The sequence below is a fragment of the Plectropomus leopardus genome, chromosome 8, assembly GCF_026936395.1.
Source record: "Plectropomus leopardus strain MGB_pleo_1.0 chromosome 8, ASM2693639v1, whole genome shotgun sequence".
Taxonomy (NCBI): Eukaryota; Metazoa; Chordata; class Actinopteri; order Perciformes; family Serranidae; genus Plectropomus; species Plectropomus leopardus.
The window spans coordinates 28,623,392-28,639,729 of record NC_142183.1 but is presented as its reverse complement, the minus strand read 5'-3'; the positions used below and the strand labels follow the sequence as shown (position 1 = coordinate 28,639,729).

General features: G+C 42.6%; 1 protein-coding gene across 1 annotated transcript; it reads left to right on the top strand.

Annotated features, from left to right (window-relative positions):
• The first annotated feature begins 7,924 nt into the window (after positions 1-7,924).
• On the top strand, positions 7,925-14,924 carry tbx22 (T-box transcription factor 22). Its single transcript, XM_042493946.2, has 8 exons — positions 7,925-8,342; positions 8,814-9,057; positions 10,556-10,657; positions 10,741-10,915; positions 12,641-12,805; positions 13,510-13,574; positions 13,806-13,891; positions 13,972-14,924. The coding sequence occupies exons 1-8, from the start codon at positions 8,123-8,125 to the stop codon at positions 14,511-14,513; spliced, it is 1,599 nt and encodes a 532-aa protein (XP_042349880.2). The 5' UTR covers positions 7,925-8,122; the 3' UTR covers positions 14,514-14,924.
• The last annotated feature ends 1,414 nt before the right edge of the window (positions 14,925-16,338 follow it).

Sequence of the window (16,338 nt, the reverse complement as noted above, 5' to 3'; positions counted from 1 at the left end):
CTTTGTCCCATAACTATGGTCTGACCCACAACTCTTCAGCCTAAACAGAAATTTTCATCTTTGTGACTCTTGGCTTAAAAATGTGAAATTCTTGTGAGATTAACACTGTTTCCTCTATTCTTATTCTTCAGTTCATCCTGTCTACCCAAGCTAACGTCGAACTCGAGCCAGGCCAGACGGGCCAAACTCTGACAGTTTAACCTTCCTCAGAGGTCACTCCTATTCTTACAGCAGCCAGTCCCACACAGCCTCCTGCTTCAGCGCAGGCCAGCACCCCACAACCAATCATACCCCTATCCAGACCCATTCTGCAGAGATGAGGGAATGAAAGGTCCGATTAGGGCCTGCTGGAAGTATTCAGCGTGCAGCCCCCGCCCCGCCCGGTCCATCACCCCAGTCGGCGGCCCCTTCTAACCAGCCCCTCTCCCCTCAGCCATGTGCTGTGATTGACATGTGAATTACAGTGTGTGGTGATGATAATAAGAGTGCTACCCGGGGCCAGGCCCACGCCTTCCAGCCAGCAGCCAATCCCAGCTGGCACGGCCTGAAAGACAACCGCTGCCACCATCTGAAGAGGCAAATAAAAATGACAAGCTAACTGTTAAAGAACTGCAGATTTTTCACATGTTGTTTTAAAAGCTTTTGTGGCTCTGCCAGATTTTTTCTGTCTCTTTTTTCTCCTAAATTTTCACCCCCCCCCCAACCACATCCAGATATATGAAACCCCTCATTTATCAGGGCAATCTAAAAATAATTCCCCTTCACTGTGGCGAGGCTTTGATAAAAAATATTTGTGTTCAGAGCGATTGCGCTCAGTGGGACAAAAACAGATAAAGACGTGTGTGACTGAGGGGTTCCTCCATACCACATTCAGGCACAAAATGATGGTTTTTCCCAAAAATAATTATTACTTCCCCTCACCATACATGTTAACAACACCAAAAGGAGCCCTCAACACATTTCAAACTCTCGCCTTAGTCAGCTTACGATCTGAAAGTGTGTTGCTGCGCGAGTGCTGGCATTGTTCACTTTTATACATTATTTTATCCAAACTTTCCAACATAATATGCTAGTTACACATTATAGTATTAGGAAATTACACTAACACCCTGTTGATTAGTTTTCCACCCCTTGACATCCTTCTGGAAAAGGTCCTGCTTGGCAGAGCTGCCCGTCTCGGCCGTCACTCCAAGGGGAGGAGAGTGGAGGCACTCGGCTGGGATCCTCACATGCAGAGTCTGATTCTCATTATCAATTACGGCTGTTTTTGTTTCTTTTTACCGCAACCATTAACCACACAGTTACTGGCAGTCAGGGAGAGAGAGAGAGGAAGGGAGAGATGGAGCAAGAGAGAGAGAAAAGGCAATTTTCATCAAAAAGAATTAGCTATCCAAACAAGTGAGATGAATGTGCCATAGAGCCGGATTCACAGCAGGGCCTCATGAAAGCGTTGTGGACAGATGAAGATCTATATGTGTTTAATAGGAAGAGGGTGAGTAGCAAGGGATAACTAAAGGCTTAGAGAGAGAAATAGAGAAAGAAAAAAGGGAGGGGGGAGAAGATAATTCACAACACACTTGTGGTGAGAGGAGGAGGCTGTGTCTTGGCAGAGATGTAACTCTCCTCTCCTGTTTTCCTCCTGCCCTCATCCCTCGTTACCCATCCGGGCCAGGCTGAGGCAGAAGGAGCCAGTGAAGGCTGGATGCCGTGGCACATGAGCCATTAAATCTTCCTACACTGTGGGCAGGGGGGAGGCGGTAGTACCAGGCCTAGTGCCCAGGCTCCTCAAACGCTGCCAGCCCAGAGACCCAGAGAGCAGAGGTGCTGCACAGAGGGAAAAGGAAAGGTGCCGCGCAGCAACACAGAAAAACTAACAACGTTTTTGCTCATTTCAGGCTTGACCATTGTAATGCCCATCACCTATAATTTGGCTGCATTTAATTCTGAAATGTGTCACCTGAATGCTTGCTAGGACCACAGACAAAGTTCAAATGAAACACAGACTTACAGATGAACTGACAAGGAACAAAGGGAAACAAACAGGTATATACACACAGGGAACTAACCAGGAGAATGACACACAGCTGAGGTAGGTGGACGTGGTTAAAGGAGGGAAACACAGGGATTGGCTAACAATTGCAGCAAACAAGACTAAAACAGAACCGGTATGCAGGGAAGACAGGTAACAGGGAAGGACAAACAAGACTGATAAGAGTCAGGTGTGATAGAAAACAGGAGGGAAAAAGACAAAGGCAGGAAGTAAAACCTTAGGTGACACTTGAGGACTGATACTACAAAATAAAACAGGAAACAGAACATGAATAACATGAAACAAGAAAAACACAAACAGAGAACCCAAAAACAAAGTATACCCAAGATCATGACAGTGGGTATGGTGCCCTAGTAAGGGTTCCAGGACAGTGTGTGTGTGAGTTGAATCAAAACATGAGGAACATGTCAGCCAGTGCCACATTGTGACTCATTGATGTCTTTTTGACAGTTTTTGGACAACGATGGAGCTGTGGAGCACAGAGGAATAAGACAGAAAATAATTGTGAGTAGGATCAGTTTAAAGTTGGTTGGGGTATGTGATACGTACTTATCTATCTTTATATTCCTATTTGAGTGAGGCCTCTATTGTTTTAATGTTCGTATTTCTACTCTCCTGTCAGTCATGTGTAAAGCAGTCTGGAATGCACTAACCTGCTGAAAAGATGCTCTACAGTTTGACTGATTGATTACTTGATACAGGAGGGTGGAGACAGAGCAGATTATGAGACGCTAAGACAAGTGATAAGAAGTGTTTTGGTGATCATAACATCAGAACGCTGTAGCAGACAACTTAAAACTTTAGGTTGAAATTTTCCTCTTTCTCATCAGCAACCAAATACGATTAAACATTAACTTCTCTCAGCTGATATGAGGAGAGAATTTGGATGCTTTTCAACAGGAAATCAAGAGGCACGATGTGGGCAGACACAGTCGATTAACTACTATAGGCAGAGAAGGAGCGACTCTTCATTAGACCTGCTGCAGAAGCCGTGAGGAGGACGTTGTTTCTGCACAGAGAGGATCCCTGCAGAGACTCGACAGTCTGAGAGACGCTCTGAACCTCAGACAGCTGTAACCCCCAAGAGAGGGACAAGAAGGAGATTATAAGAAGCAGATGTGACACCACACACACACACACACACATCCTCAAACACGCACACACAGTGAAGCTGATGACATGTCAGGGTCACAGGAATTTGTCACTATGTAATCGGTCATGTTGTAAAAAGCTTTGACTGGTTGCTTGCTCTCATCTTGTTTTTCGTCTTTCTTTCACACGTTTTGGCACAGTCTATGTGAAGTACAAATAGTGAAAGCAGTCAGTAACAACAAGAGTTAATAATAAACAGCCTATATGCTACTCGAAATCTGAGATCACATTTATGATGCTAGTGTTGGAAACAATTAGCACATCGTTGTCTCAGTGTGTAGAGTGCATTTCCAGGTGAGCCTCCATTCAAGCCCAATACAGAGAATTCACAACCCATTAGTGCCATATTACACTAAGTGTATACAGCGTTTTATACTCAAACACTCTGCATGTGTCACTGCGGACGGGTGGTGCAAGTTTGACGTCTGGCAGTGAGTGGGCATCCGCTCCAGCAGCCCATGCCCAGAATAACCTTCACACATACACACACACACACACACGCACATACACAAACTGCTCAGCATCAGGATCCAACTTAAAACAAACCATCAGGGGGCCCCGTCACATCCACTCAGCACTGATCAACAGACAGACAGGCCTGTTTATAAACATACACACACACACACACACACACACACACACACACATACACACACATTAATTTGTGAGCATGTGCACATATACAGTACAGACAGACGCCTACCATGAGTGTGCGGCTGGTCATGATTACTCTTTGGGCACCAGCCTTTAGCTACACACACACACACACACACACACACACACACACACTTCAGCCTAGTGTCAGTCATCAAGTCATAAACAAAGCCTTCTATTGAACTAGTGAAAAAAATAATTATAAAAGGCCATATTTTATAAATAACAAACTTTCCCTTTAACCAAGGCTGTAACCAAGGAATCAACATTTGTGGGGACCAAATCTGGGGGGGGTCTGCTGCCCCTCAATGTGCAGCCAATCAACTGCGTGTAACTTAACATCAGTGATGGTTGATTGATTATAACTTGCAGAGTGGCTTGTTTTTGTCAGACACATTTGTTTTCTCCCCATGCAATTACTGACACTTATTAGCAAAAAAAGAAGTTATTTCCACAACCAACGTTACATTATCATCTCATCTCGTAATGTTTTTGCGTTAACGTCATCTTTTTATGCATGTCCTGACTCCAGTGAAATGTTAGTACTGGTGTGGTGCTACAGTAATAAGTTTCATACAACCGATGGGAACATTAACAGATCCTAACCATACACAGAGCTAGCCAGTGGATTATTATTAGAACGTGTCAGTTTTTCACAGGGCGATTCGGGTAATGTAAGCTGGCATTCTGAGAAGAATCGAGCATAACATTGCAAGAAGATAACCATTCTTAAAAATTATAATTTTCATAACACTTTACAAGAACTATCACAATCCAGTTATATTGCCTACATAACACACATAGTCACTCTAGTTTTCCACTTTTTAATACATTTGAAATGAATGAAATAGAGAGACAGTACCATATTGACATTAACAGTAACTACACACAGCAGTAGACTAACAGCTTAGATACGGCAGCACCACTTGGTCAAACCATGCATAGAGCTGCAGTACACAATACAGTCATTTGTAGGTTTTTTCATGACAAAGATTACATTTGCTATGGTGATTGTGATTATTGTGGGTGTGTAGTTGCCTGTTGTAGCATGGTAGGCATTTTATATATATATATATAATATTCTTATCAATATATTGGGGACCCCCTCCCCATACATAATATTTATTGCCTTGCTTTCAAACCTACAATGCCTAATTTTCTACCAGTAGGGGTCTCAAAATAAAGACAAAACACAGAGCAATAGGCTTCTGCCACTGCTGTCAGTTTCTCCAGGTAAGGATTCATTTAGTATTCTAATGGGAGCCGAATTATCTGCAGAGGTCTCTTCCTTCCAAAACAGATGAACAACAAAAAACACTGGATAAAACAGTTTCACTTTTTAAAAAACCCAAACAAAAACAGTATTTATTTTCTGGCTTATCAGAATGGCTGCTAGCCCAGCACCTGCAGATGTGTACATTTCTTTGGTCTAATGACCTAAGATGCAGACATTCAGGAAGGTTTGTACTGGGAGCCAAATTATCTGCAGAGGTCTCCTGCTCTCCTGAACAAACAAATCCGCTGATTCAAACCCACAAAATCTCTGAATAAAGCCTTTATACATTAAATATCAGGTTTCTCCAGTGCTGTTTGGCACTGCAGGAGCTAGAGTGGAGCTGCTGCTAGCATTGGCCCAGCTTGTTTCTCTGATAATTTAAGATACAGACATCTAATGACAAAAATTGTTCATGCAGTTAAAGCATATAGTTAAAAAAGAACAAGCTCTACAAAGTGAATCAGAAAAATGTGTCTTGAAACTGGATAAAAAGTCAGTTTAACAACCTCTGACAGACAGCTACAACTATGACACATGCACAAAGGAGATATGACACCCCGACTGACAGGTGACCAAATGATACAAACACTGTTAAAATGTCAGATTTTTTTTTTTTTGGTTTAAAAATTATTGGAAAAATACATAACACTGGTCTAGTCGTTTTAATGCGGAAAAGTTACATTTTATACATTAAACCAAAAAGTGGAAGTTACCTTCATGATTAAAGTGTTTCACTGAAGCATACACAGTCTGTGGTTGCGTTTTTTGCCCACCACTAAGTCTCAACTGCAGACCAATTATTCACCAATGATTATTAATTAAGCCGTGGATACGCAAATCCACAGCATTGTGAGCGGGCCTGAAGGCGCAAAATGATCGGAAAGCCTAATTGCAGCCAGTCATCAAACTTCCGCATTAATGGAAACCTGACGCCCATGCTAAATTGGATTTAAGTTTCTTGTTTCCGCCAAGCGTGAGTGTTGTGCCTAATAAGAGGAAACATGTGTGCCAAACATCCCTGAATGGGACAAACGCAGATTTGCGCTGGATTAAGAATCATAAAACAACTATGAATCAGCTTCCTGTTGTGTTGAGCGGAGCCAGGAATCACTTGCCTGCGCGCCCGCCATCACTCGGCTGACATCCCATAATCCCATGACGAAGATTTATGAGCTGACTGCTGAAGACAACATGGAAAAATAATCTCTCAAAGTTGAGTGGAAGGAAACGACACAGGCTATTTCTATCGGCTTCTTGCGTATTTTATTTCAGAGAGAGGCCTGTGCGCACAGACACACGCAGCTATTTCTGTTACACTCTGCAGGCCGCGTGCTTTGGATGCACTTTTTGTTACAGTACTGGGAGAAAACGACAAGTTAGTTAAGAATAAACATAAATCCAGGCCGCAGTCCTGAAACAGGTTATATGATGACAGAGAGCATGTGATTCCGGTTGGTCATAGTTCTCCATTTCCCGGCTGTTGTCAGAGATTTCCATCACCAACCAAACCAACCGTGCCGTAAACACAGCCCTCATTTGTTTTCTCCTCACAGCAATTATATCATGTGATTAAAAAACATTTTAAATAGAGCCTTCGCTGACTTTTATTTGTGTAAAGCGGATCTATTTCATGTCGAGCAGTAATGTAATAATCCCGAGCTGTCATTACGGCCCAGTTTCCCCTCTGTGCGCCGAACTCCATCTGATCTCCGCACTTATGAGAACCAGACTGGCGCACACCCTCACCGGGCACCGCAAAGAAGGGAAAAAATCCCACTTCTATACCGGAGGAACGGAGTACAAGAGAGCGCTTTAAGGAAAGCCTTCAAATTAATATAGGAAATGTTAGCTTCAACAGAAAAGCAGTGAGTTTCAGGGAGACATTTTACCCTCCAGATGGTCTGAATTAAAAGACTTAAATATTTGTGCATAGACTCCCCCTCCAGTGCTTTAAAATGTTCATTATATTTATCTATCGTATGTCCAAATGGAGGAAAGCGGCAGAGACAACACGCAGGTCAATCAAAGCTTGCTTATGCTTTTTTTAAGTGAGAAAATGTGCTTTACAGATTTCAAGTAAGGTGCATTGGAGATTTAAATCTTGGCCAGCACCTTTATAATGTTCATCCATTTGTCTGACGTAATTATTTTACGACCTACATGCTCTCATTTCATTTTTAATCTACTGAGCCTGAACTGTATTTTACAAAATGACCCAGACCTTAAAAAAGTCAATTTATTGCTGCCCATCCTCAACAGTATCATCATCCCACAGTGGCGCCGCGCGTAAAGATAATGCTTCCGAGTGTCCTGGATGAGCAAAGGCCACTGAGACCGAGCGCACACTGCAAAAAATGTCAAATATTTACAAGTCTCGTTGTTCATCTAGCGGAAAAAATGATAATCACATGACGATATTGACTGGATATTTCAATTGTCAAATAAACGCAACTCGGAGTCAAGTTGCAGCTGTTGGTTCTGATACGAAATCTTTCTAATGTTGCGTCATTTCTAAGCTGTGCCATGTAAGGAAGGAACAAACAGTGGTTGGTTTAATGAAAAAAACGTTTCATTTTACTTTTACACCAACATTTATTTCTTATTTTTCTCATTAATGTAGTATTTAAGTCCTAGTATAGTATTGATGGATACTTTTTGCAGCGCAGGCCCGTGTGGAGGAATGCACGCTGCGCTCTTCCCTCCCTCTCTGTGACGCGCAGAGGGGAACCAGAGGAACAAGCGCTCTGTGAGGCAGAGAGGAAAGGGGAGACACAGAAACGGATAAAGGGGGAGACAGGGGAAATATTGTAGTGAGGAGGAGAGGCGTGCCAATAATCAAGGATTTTGGATGAGGGTGCACGTCTCGGAGAACACATGGAAAGGCACCGGATCAATTACGCAGCGTCACGGAGCCGCCGTCAGAGAAGAGGGGCTCCCTGAGGTGCTGCTGTTGCTCCTGCTGCTGCCTGTTCTACCCCGTCCTGTTCTGAATGAGCTGGGACACTGAACCTCGAGCGGGACAAAGTCAAAGTTCAGACGGATATACGAGTCGCAGGGGATCTTTGGCCGAGATGCAGGGTCTGAGTTCACGGGCTCACGCGTTTTCTGTGGAGGCGCTGGTCGGGAAACCCTGCAAGAGGATGAAAGTGTCGGAAGGGCAAGAGTCAAGTTCAGCTGGAGACACCGGCCGCGAGACGAGCATCCTCACCGGTGAGGCAGGATGGATGTTTGAATTTCCTAGAACGCCTCATTGCTTTAATTTTTACGCATTTTACGCACGAGATGAAATACTAAAACTCAAAACAGAATCGCAATCTGCGAGTTACTTTGCTCCACCAGACCTATATTTCACCCATTTATTACATTTTAACAACTAACATGTCTTTATTTTTAAACAGCTGCCAAAATTATCAAATAAAATTATTATCGAGGGGGAAACGTTTTGCAAATATTCCCCATGCCAGTTGGCAAACTGGAGCAACTTTTTGTTCCATTTTATAAGATTTTGTATTTGTAATATCTACCTTCTTCTAATATCTAACTTCTTTAAAATTAAAAAGTTTAAATTGTAGCCAACGTACAAATGATTCTGGAAAACAACACTTGACATAAATGCATGTATTACCTGCATGGCTTCTTTTCTTTGCACCTCACTTATTCGAGTTTCTGCTTCTTTTATAGGTCTTAACGAATATCCAGTCAGCCAGATGAAGAAAGCAGGTTCAACACCGAGGGGGCCAGAGGACAAGTCCTGCGAGCCGGACAGATCAGGGGCAGAGGAGGCTGAGCCCAGCGCAGAGGAGAGCAAGCCGAAGGAGAGCGACTGCCGACCGGACAGAGGGGTCCGGGTCGAGCTGCAGGGCTCCGAGCTCTGGAAGAGATTTTATGAGATCGGAACCGAGATGATCATCACCAAAGCCGGCAGGTACAAAACCTGGAGAGGAGAGACCAACAGTGAAGTGTAGCGAATGTGGAGAGGGCTGCAAATCCTGGTCCCTCGGTGCCCTGTACAGACTTTATGCCTTGTTTCTGCAAAACTTCAAATCCTAAACTTATTTGGCCTACATATCCGGGGGGAAGAGGAGAGATATTTGACAGTTAATGGCTATATTCATTATAATATCATTCTGTCTGTATGCGCTTAATTATTTTTTTTAAGTGTCAAAACTAGATACATTACAAAAACAAAATAGCAATACAATTTGATGAGATTTTGAATTGGGTCGTTTACTCTTTAGACAAAAAATCCAGACTTTATCTCAATAAAGTCTTAACAAAAAGTCGCTTTAATCACATGGAATAAAAGAAGGCCCCACTCTGCACCTTGGGCCATGCTGCTTAGACAGGAACAACCTGTAAAAAAGAAAGAAAGAAAGAAAAGTCATCTTATTCTCAGTCCTTTACAAAAAATGTTTAAGTGTCTTATATACCTGGAATACACGTTGTAGGGTTTTATAACTGATATAATACATGATATGATATTTACATAAACTGTTCTGCGGTCACAGGTGCGCGTTTATTAGATGTAAAACGACTCTGAAAGCGGTGCAGCCGATCAGAAGAGAGCATTTTAATAAAACATAGGCCACAAATCAAGCTTTGGATCTTTGTCCTCTCAATAGCTTCAAATGTAGCAGTATATGTTTTTGTTGTTTGACTTATATTTTGGAACAAAGAAGAAATAGTGCACAATATATTTTCTGTTATGTAAAAGTTAAGATTTTTGTCAAATTGTTACATTTCGTTTCACCTAAACTATCCTGCAGTCGGTCTAGACATGTATGTCTAGATGTATGTATATATGTATGTATGTATATATGTAATATATGTGTGTGTGTGTGTGTGTGTGTGTGTGTGTGTGTGTGTGTGTGTGTTTATTTTTATTTTTTTAATGTCCTACCTATGGACCTCTCTTTGAGCTGAGTCTTTAATTTTTTAATTGAATTGAATTATATTGAATAGACAAAATTCAAAATAATACCTATTTCAGAATGATCCAAGACTATCGAATAACATAATAAAATTGTTTGACACATGGGTGTTTTTGGATATTAGTCGATTAATTTAACTTGTTTTGTGGTCCGATAGGTAGCCATGTGCGCCTTCTCACCCAGAAATGAGTTATTGGGACATAACTACCTGGTGAAATCTAGGTTCCGTTTATTCAATTACGGAGAACACACGCTATAAATCTCTGCAGTGAAGATGCCCTCATGGCCCCTCGAGGACCCTGAACTTCCCTCTGAACTTGGCAGAACAGTTCCTCCTCAAGTACTTGATCTCTTCATGGGTGGTTTTAGGATGTAAAATCCAGGACAACTAAACACACTTTTACAATTTTATTTAAAGTTGATTATATTTCATCAAAAGGGATAAAACGCGAATTAAATGTGTAATAAATGTGTTGCGCTTCCTCTGTTTAGGAGAATGTTTCCCTCTGTGCGCGTCAAAGTGCGCAATTTGGACCCGTGCCAGCAGTACTACATCGCAATGGACGTCATGCCAGTGGACTCAAAACGCTACAGGTGTGTATGTGTGTGTTAAATTAGCCTCATGAAACGCACTATTTATCCATTCTTTTCTCACACGTGTAATCTCCCCGGGGCAGGTATGTGTACCACAGCTCACAATGGATGGTGGCTGGAAACACGGATCACTCCTGCATCTCTCCCAGGCTCTACGTGCACCCGGACTCGCCGTGCGCAGGAGAGACGTGGATGCGTCAGGTGATCAGCTTTGACCGGGTCAAACTCACCAACAACGAGATGGACGATAAGGGACATGTAGGTAACACATCTGAGCATGCGCTGCTTCCTCTTTCTCTCTGTCCAGCTGGTAACAGACCTGTAGGCCCACAGGTCAGACACTTTTATTTCTTGCTCTTGTGTTTTTTAATGTCATTTTTTATGCTATTTTTTAAAAACTCAGATACTTTTAATATATGAGAGAGGTTACATCAGTCGGGATGTTTGATAAAGCAGCAGCAAATCAGTCTTTAACTACTCTGGCAGCGTCCCTCCAGCTTGGATTGCTAACATATTGATGCATGCCTGGCGTAATAGTGGACGGTTCCTCAGGAGGGACAGCCGGTGTGTCTTTCAGGGATAAAGGAAGTGGAAATCCTTCTCAGCTCCAGAACTTCCTGTAAAGGTTCAGTGATGTGCACATGTGACAGATGTGGTGACTGGGGAGACTGTAGTTGGCTTTTCACTTGATCCACCACCCTGGAAATGGGGTGTTTGGGGGATTGGTAGAATGAAGGAATGTAAAAAGTGTGTAGAAACACCCCCATGATCCCTAATGCCGAGATGGCATTGAGGGCAATTTACCTCTTTTTATGGCCTTTCAGTAACTCTGTTAGTTTGTCTGACAATTTTTAAGGCTTTGGTAGCAGCGTTGTGCATTTAAAAAAAATCCTATTTCTAGTATGAAACCTTATAGAATATCATCACAAATATTTTTAATTGATGTCTCCCATAACAGGTAAAAAGTAAAACTTTGTAGATTTATGTATATAATATGTAGATTCCAGAACCCGAAAAGCAGCCAGCCTGTTCATTCATGTAATATGCTATTTTACATTGTCTGTTTATTTGGGGGGAAAAAACAAAACTTAACCAAATAGAAAAAATGAGAATAATAATCACACACTAGAAAGTTGCTCCATTAACTATAAAATCAAATTTGGGGAAATTAGAATTACTCAGATGAACTGACTGTTTTATTTCTTATTATTTCATTTTTTAAATTAATTTATTTTTTTAAATTGTCATTTTTAAATTATTTCAAATTAAAATCATGTCTATATCCATGAAATTGTTAGTTAATTACTTTCTGAATTATACTTGATAATACTGATTTGCTTAACAGCATATTTTTACTAAATCTATATTAGTTTTGTACGCAACAGTCTATTTGTTACTATTTTGCAGTGTATTATGTATTATGTTACAGATTGTGACGGCTGCTGTGACATTGTTGGAAATTATATTTTTTCTATTGTATTTGCCTTATATATCACCTTTTGAAGTTTTTCATATATAACTGTGGGGATTTTCTCATTTACCACACTTCATAAATGTTTATAATCGGTCAATTAATTAATTAGATTATGGACAGACAAATGATAATTCTGATAATGACATTTTATAGTGTAAAAAAAAAAGGTTAAATTTTCACGAAAAAAAATGCATAGTATTCTCTGATTCCAGCCTCTCAACTATGAGGATTAGTTGCTTCTCTTTGTGATAGTAAAATCTGATATATTTGGGTTTTGGACGAACAAAGCAATCTGATGACATCAGTTTGAGCTTTACAAAATTGCTATATTTTTAGTTATTGTCTGAAATTTGATCTACCCAACTATTGTTCATTTAATTGAGAAATAACCTTAAGATCACTGATAATGGCATGGTTGCATGTTTGTTTCTGCGTCAACTAAACACTGATGATAGAATTTGAGTCCTTTTTTCCAAAATATAAAGTATCCTCTTCATCTCTTCATCCAGATTATTCTGCAGTCGATGCATAAATACAAGCCACGTGTGCACGTCATCCGGCACGACCCTCGCATGGACTTATCCCAGATCCAGTCGCTGCCTGCTGAAGGAGTGCACAGCTTCTCCTTCCCCGAGACGGAGTTCACCACAGTCACAGCCTATCAGAACCAGCAGGTAACACTCACTAAAAACCTGCTGAAAACTATGATACATTCCAAATGTTTGGGTATTTGCTTATTTAAACAACTGCATTTTTGTTTGTGTTAATAAAAATACTGTAGAAATATGCCACATATCTGATGTTAGGTATTTACATTCTCCATTTTTTGTGCCCCAGAATTATTCAGAAAGTCAATTGGCCGTGATATTCCTCATCAACAGCTCAAAAATGCCTCACTCTGATCATGTTGAAGGTGACGAGGCCCACCTCTCTGTTCTCTCAGCAAAATCATAAATTGCAGTGTCCTGACTTCCAGTTGCTCGGAGCGGGTGTGTGTGTTCCCGTGCAGGGGGGCTGAACCCTCTGTTGGCTGCAGCTCCTCCAGTAACAGTGGCGTCCGCGGGGACTGCCAGCTCTTTTCATCAGGGCTCACTTTACGATCAGCGAACGTATTATTACAGAAACTCAATAACGAGCTGTGACTGGGCCGACTGCTGGAGTCCACAGCCTATTAAAGCACCAAATAAAACCGTATGACCTCCAAGAACCCTGTTTGACATGGCTGATCGCCCTGGGTGCTGCTGGGAGATGCAGTCCCAGAGGGCGACAGCTCTTCCACTCTCTGTGCTGCTGCAAAGCTGAGCTCATTGTTAGCTTAACACGTCAGCCGTTGACACGTCCACCTCTAACGCATGTCTGTTCCTCTCTCCTGGGCAAGATCACAAAACTGAAGATCGACAGGAACCCCTTCGCCAAGGGCTTCAGAGATCCAGGAAGGAATAGGTACAGCAAACCTCATCAAACACCAACACTTGTTTTAGCTCAGAAAGTGCTCCACTAAAGGACCCAAGAGGTATTTAAGGTTCAGCCACTGACATTTGACACCACATAAAACCTTCAAATGAAGTTGAAGTGTGTAGTGCAGAATTTCACACCTCTCAGAACCAATATTTAAATACCTGGAATAACATTTTTGAGCGCTTTTACAGTATCTGTGTGTGTTTGTGTGTGTAGGGGAGTGCTGGACGGCTTGTTGGAGTCGTATCCCTGGAGAGGTCCTCTCAGCTTAGACTTCAAGCCATTCACCATCCAGCTCCAAGGTAGCGTTCTGCAGCTCTTATTACTTCTCTGCTCCAAGTCTTATTTTTATTATTCAACTTTTATTTTTTCTTTTTGACAGGGAGCTCGGGGTCGCCAACCAGCAGTGTGAAGACTCTTCTCCCCCTGTCCTCGTCTTCATCCCTTCACCCGTTTTCCGTCTCCGCGCTCTCCTGCCAGGACGCTGCCCTCCACACCCTCGCTCTTCCTCTTTACGGCAAGACCTCCACTGCCTCACCCTCCTCCCCGCTGCCCAGCAGGGCCTTCTCCTCCCTGGGAGCAGACAGACTGAGAGGCCTGCCCCCGCTGTCTCCACTAACAGACCTCCCGCTCCTCTCAGCGCTGCAGGCGAAGAAACCTCCCCACTGTAGGGACCCATGTCTTCACGGGTCTCCTGGGAGCTCCCCTTGCCTCTTCCCCCTCCACAGCCCCCTCAGCCCTCAGGGGCCTTCTCTGCTCCCTCATCTCTCTGACACTGCAGGCCCCTACTGTCTTTACCGCTACAGCTTCCCCCTGAACCCCCAACTCACAGCTATTTCCCGGCACGCCAAACTCGCCGAAGACACCACAGACTGTTTGCTGCGCCAGTCTCCGTGGCACCCGACCACCAACCACTGCCTCTGACAGCTGGACCGCACTTTTAGGCTCCGGCCCATTGAGTGTAACGAGCCAAAGCTTATTGCAACAAAACAGAGAGGGCTGATTCTCTATTGGAGCGAGACTCAAAGGAGCAATAAACTGTGGCAACGGGGACGGAGTTTTTCAGTATTTAAAAACTGTTTTGTACACTGTGTTGGATACACCAGCACAAAACTGATCCTGAAAGCTGCTCCTCTCAACTGTGCACATTCAGAGACAGCCAAAAAAACATCGGAGTGAACAGAAATGTAGACAGAATGTAGCTTTTTATTTGGGACAGAGAGCACAGTTTCTTTGCCGCAGAGCAGAACCTCTTTTCCACCTTCACACCCCTAATCCTAACCCTAGCCAAAGAGCATCAGCAATAGGATCTAAAGCTATGTAATATAAATATTAATGTATGACTGTTAAACTGACCATAAGTGCCTATTAAAGTATTTTTCGTATTTTTTTTTTGTTTGCGATCACACATCGGCATTCAAAATGTTCTTTTACTACGCAAACAGTGTGTATAAACAAATTTAAAGAGGAAATACCTTTTCCATGTTTTCCAGTCCATATGAATATACAGTACATTTCATAGTAAAACAGAAACACATGCCATTGTGCAACAGGAAGTGATTTTGGATAAGAAATTATGCAAAAATCTCCTCTGAGGAGGACAGGACAGGCATTATGAAAACAAAGCGTGTTTTGTGTTTTTCGAGCTCTAAACTGAATCTCAGTGTCAGGCTCGGCCACCCCTGACTAATAACATGAGCTCATCAGGTCTCTCTGTGATTTTAGGGGAAGAACAACAGCTGCCAGGATTCAGGCGGCCAATTTCCATTCCTGTACTTTATTACCAATAACAGGGCTAATCAGAGACGCATGGAGGTGAAAGGGTTACTCTATAGAGGCCTTTATTAGGCGCAGTCTATAACAAGATTGGAAGAAGGCTCCTTGCAGCCGTGTCATCATTATTGTAATCACTGCGGTAACATTGTTCCAGGATCAACAGTAAATCAATACCGCTGTGTGAAGACTTTTTCCGAAAAGTGAGTTCTACTGTGCCATGAGGAGAAGAGAATGAAAACCTACTGCGGGCCAACATAATGCTGTGTTTTTTTGTCCATACCAAAGGGGGCACGCCCGTTCAGCCGCTGATGTGATAATTCCTGCCTTCAGCTCAGACTCAAAACCCGGCACCATCCCTCCCTCCCTCAGCTCTGAGCGGAGCGAGGAACAGCGGTTTAGGCAAAGCGGGGGAAATGGCCTGTTTCCCGACAAACGGTCATAACCAAACAGCAATTTACTTGTCATGGCCAAGCATGGCAGTGAGCTAATGTGCACTGGACGTGGAAATAGCAGGAAGGAGTTAATTGAGGAACTCGGGGCAGGGGATGGCCCCGTGTTTGAGCAAGTGGTCAGGTGTGCACTGCTATCAAACAGCCTGCCCTTTGTCTGCAGACAGACATAATCTGTGCCAGTTATTTGATACTGTCTGTCATTTCCATGTTTGGCTGTGTAGCACGATCATTTTAACTCCCGACTAATTCCTGATCTTTCAATTAGACTAATTGCTTTCATACTAGGAGAGCTGAACTCTGCACCTGCTGCTCTGCAGTAGAGAAACACAGAAACACACTTTACAAAGAATAAGACATGAATACCTGCCATTAATAGTGTGTAAATACTACGATGCTTTGCTATATAGAAAGGCAAAGCCCTTCCCCTCCTGGTGTCCCTCATGGGACCTTATTTGATCCCCTTTGATTGTGCCATGAATTACTCATATGATGTTTTCAAATTTTAAAGATAACTTTCAAGT

What these genes read in the sequence shown, in the direction of transcription:
- tbx22 (XM_042493946.2), top strand. Translation starts at nt 8,123, where the DNA reads ATGAGCTGGGACACTGAACCTCGAGCGGGACAAAGTCAAAGTTCAGAC. An exon ending in CGAGACGAGCATCCTCACCG is followed by an intron (nt 8,343 to 8,813) that starts GTGAGGCAGGAT and finishes CTTCTTTTATAG; the next exon opens with GTCTTAACGAATATCCAGTC. An exon ending in CAGCCTATCAGAACCAGCAG is followed by an intron (nt 12,806 to 13,509) that starts GTAACACTCACT and finishes CTCCTGGGCAAG; the next exon opens with ATCACAAAACTGAAGATCGA.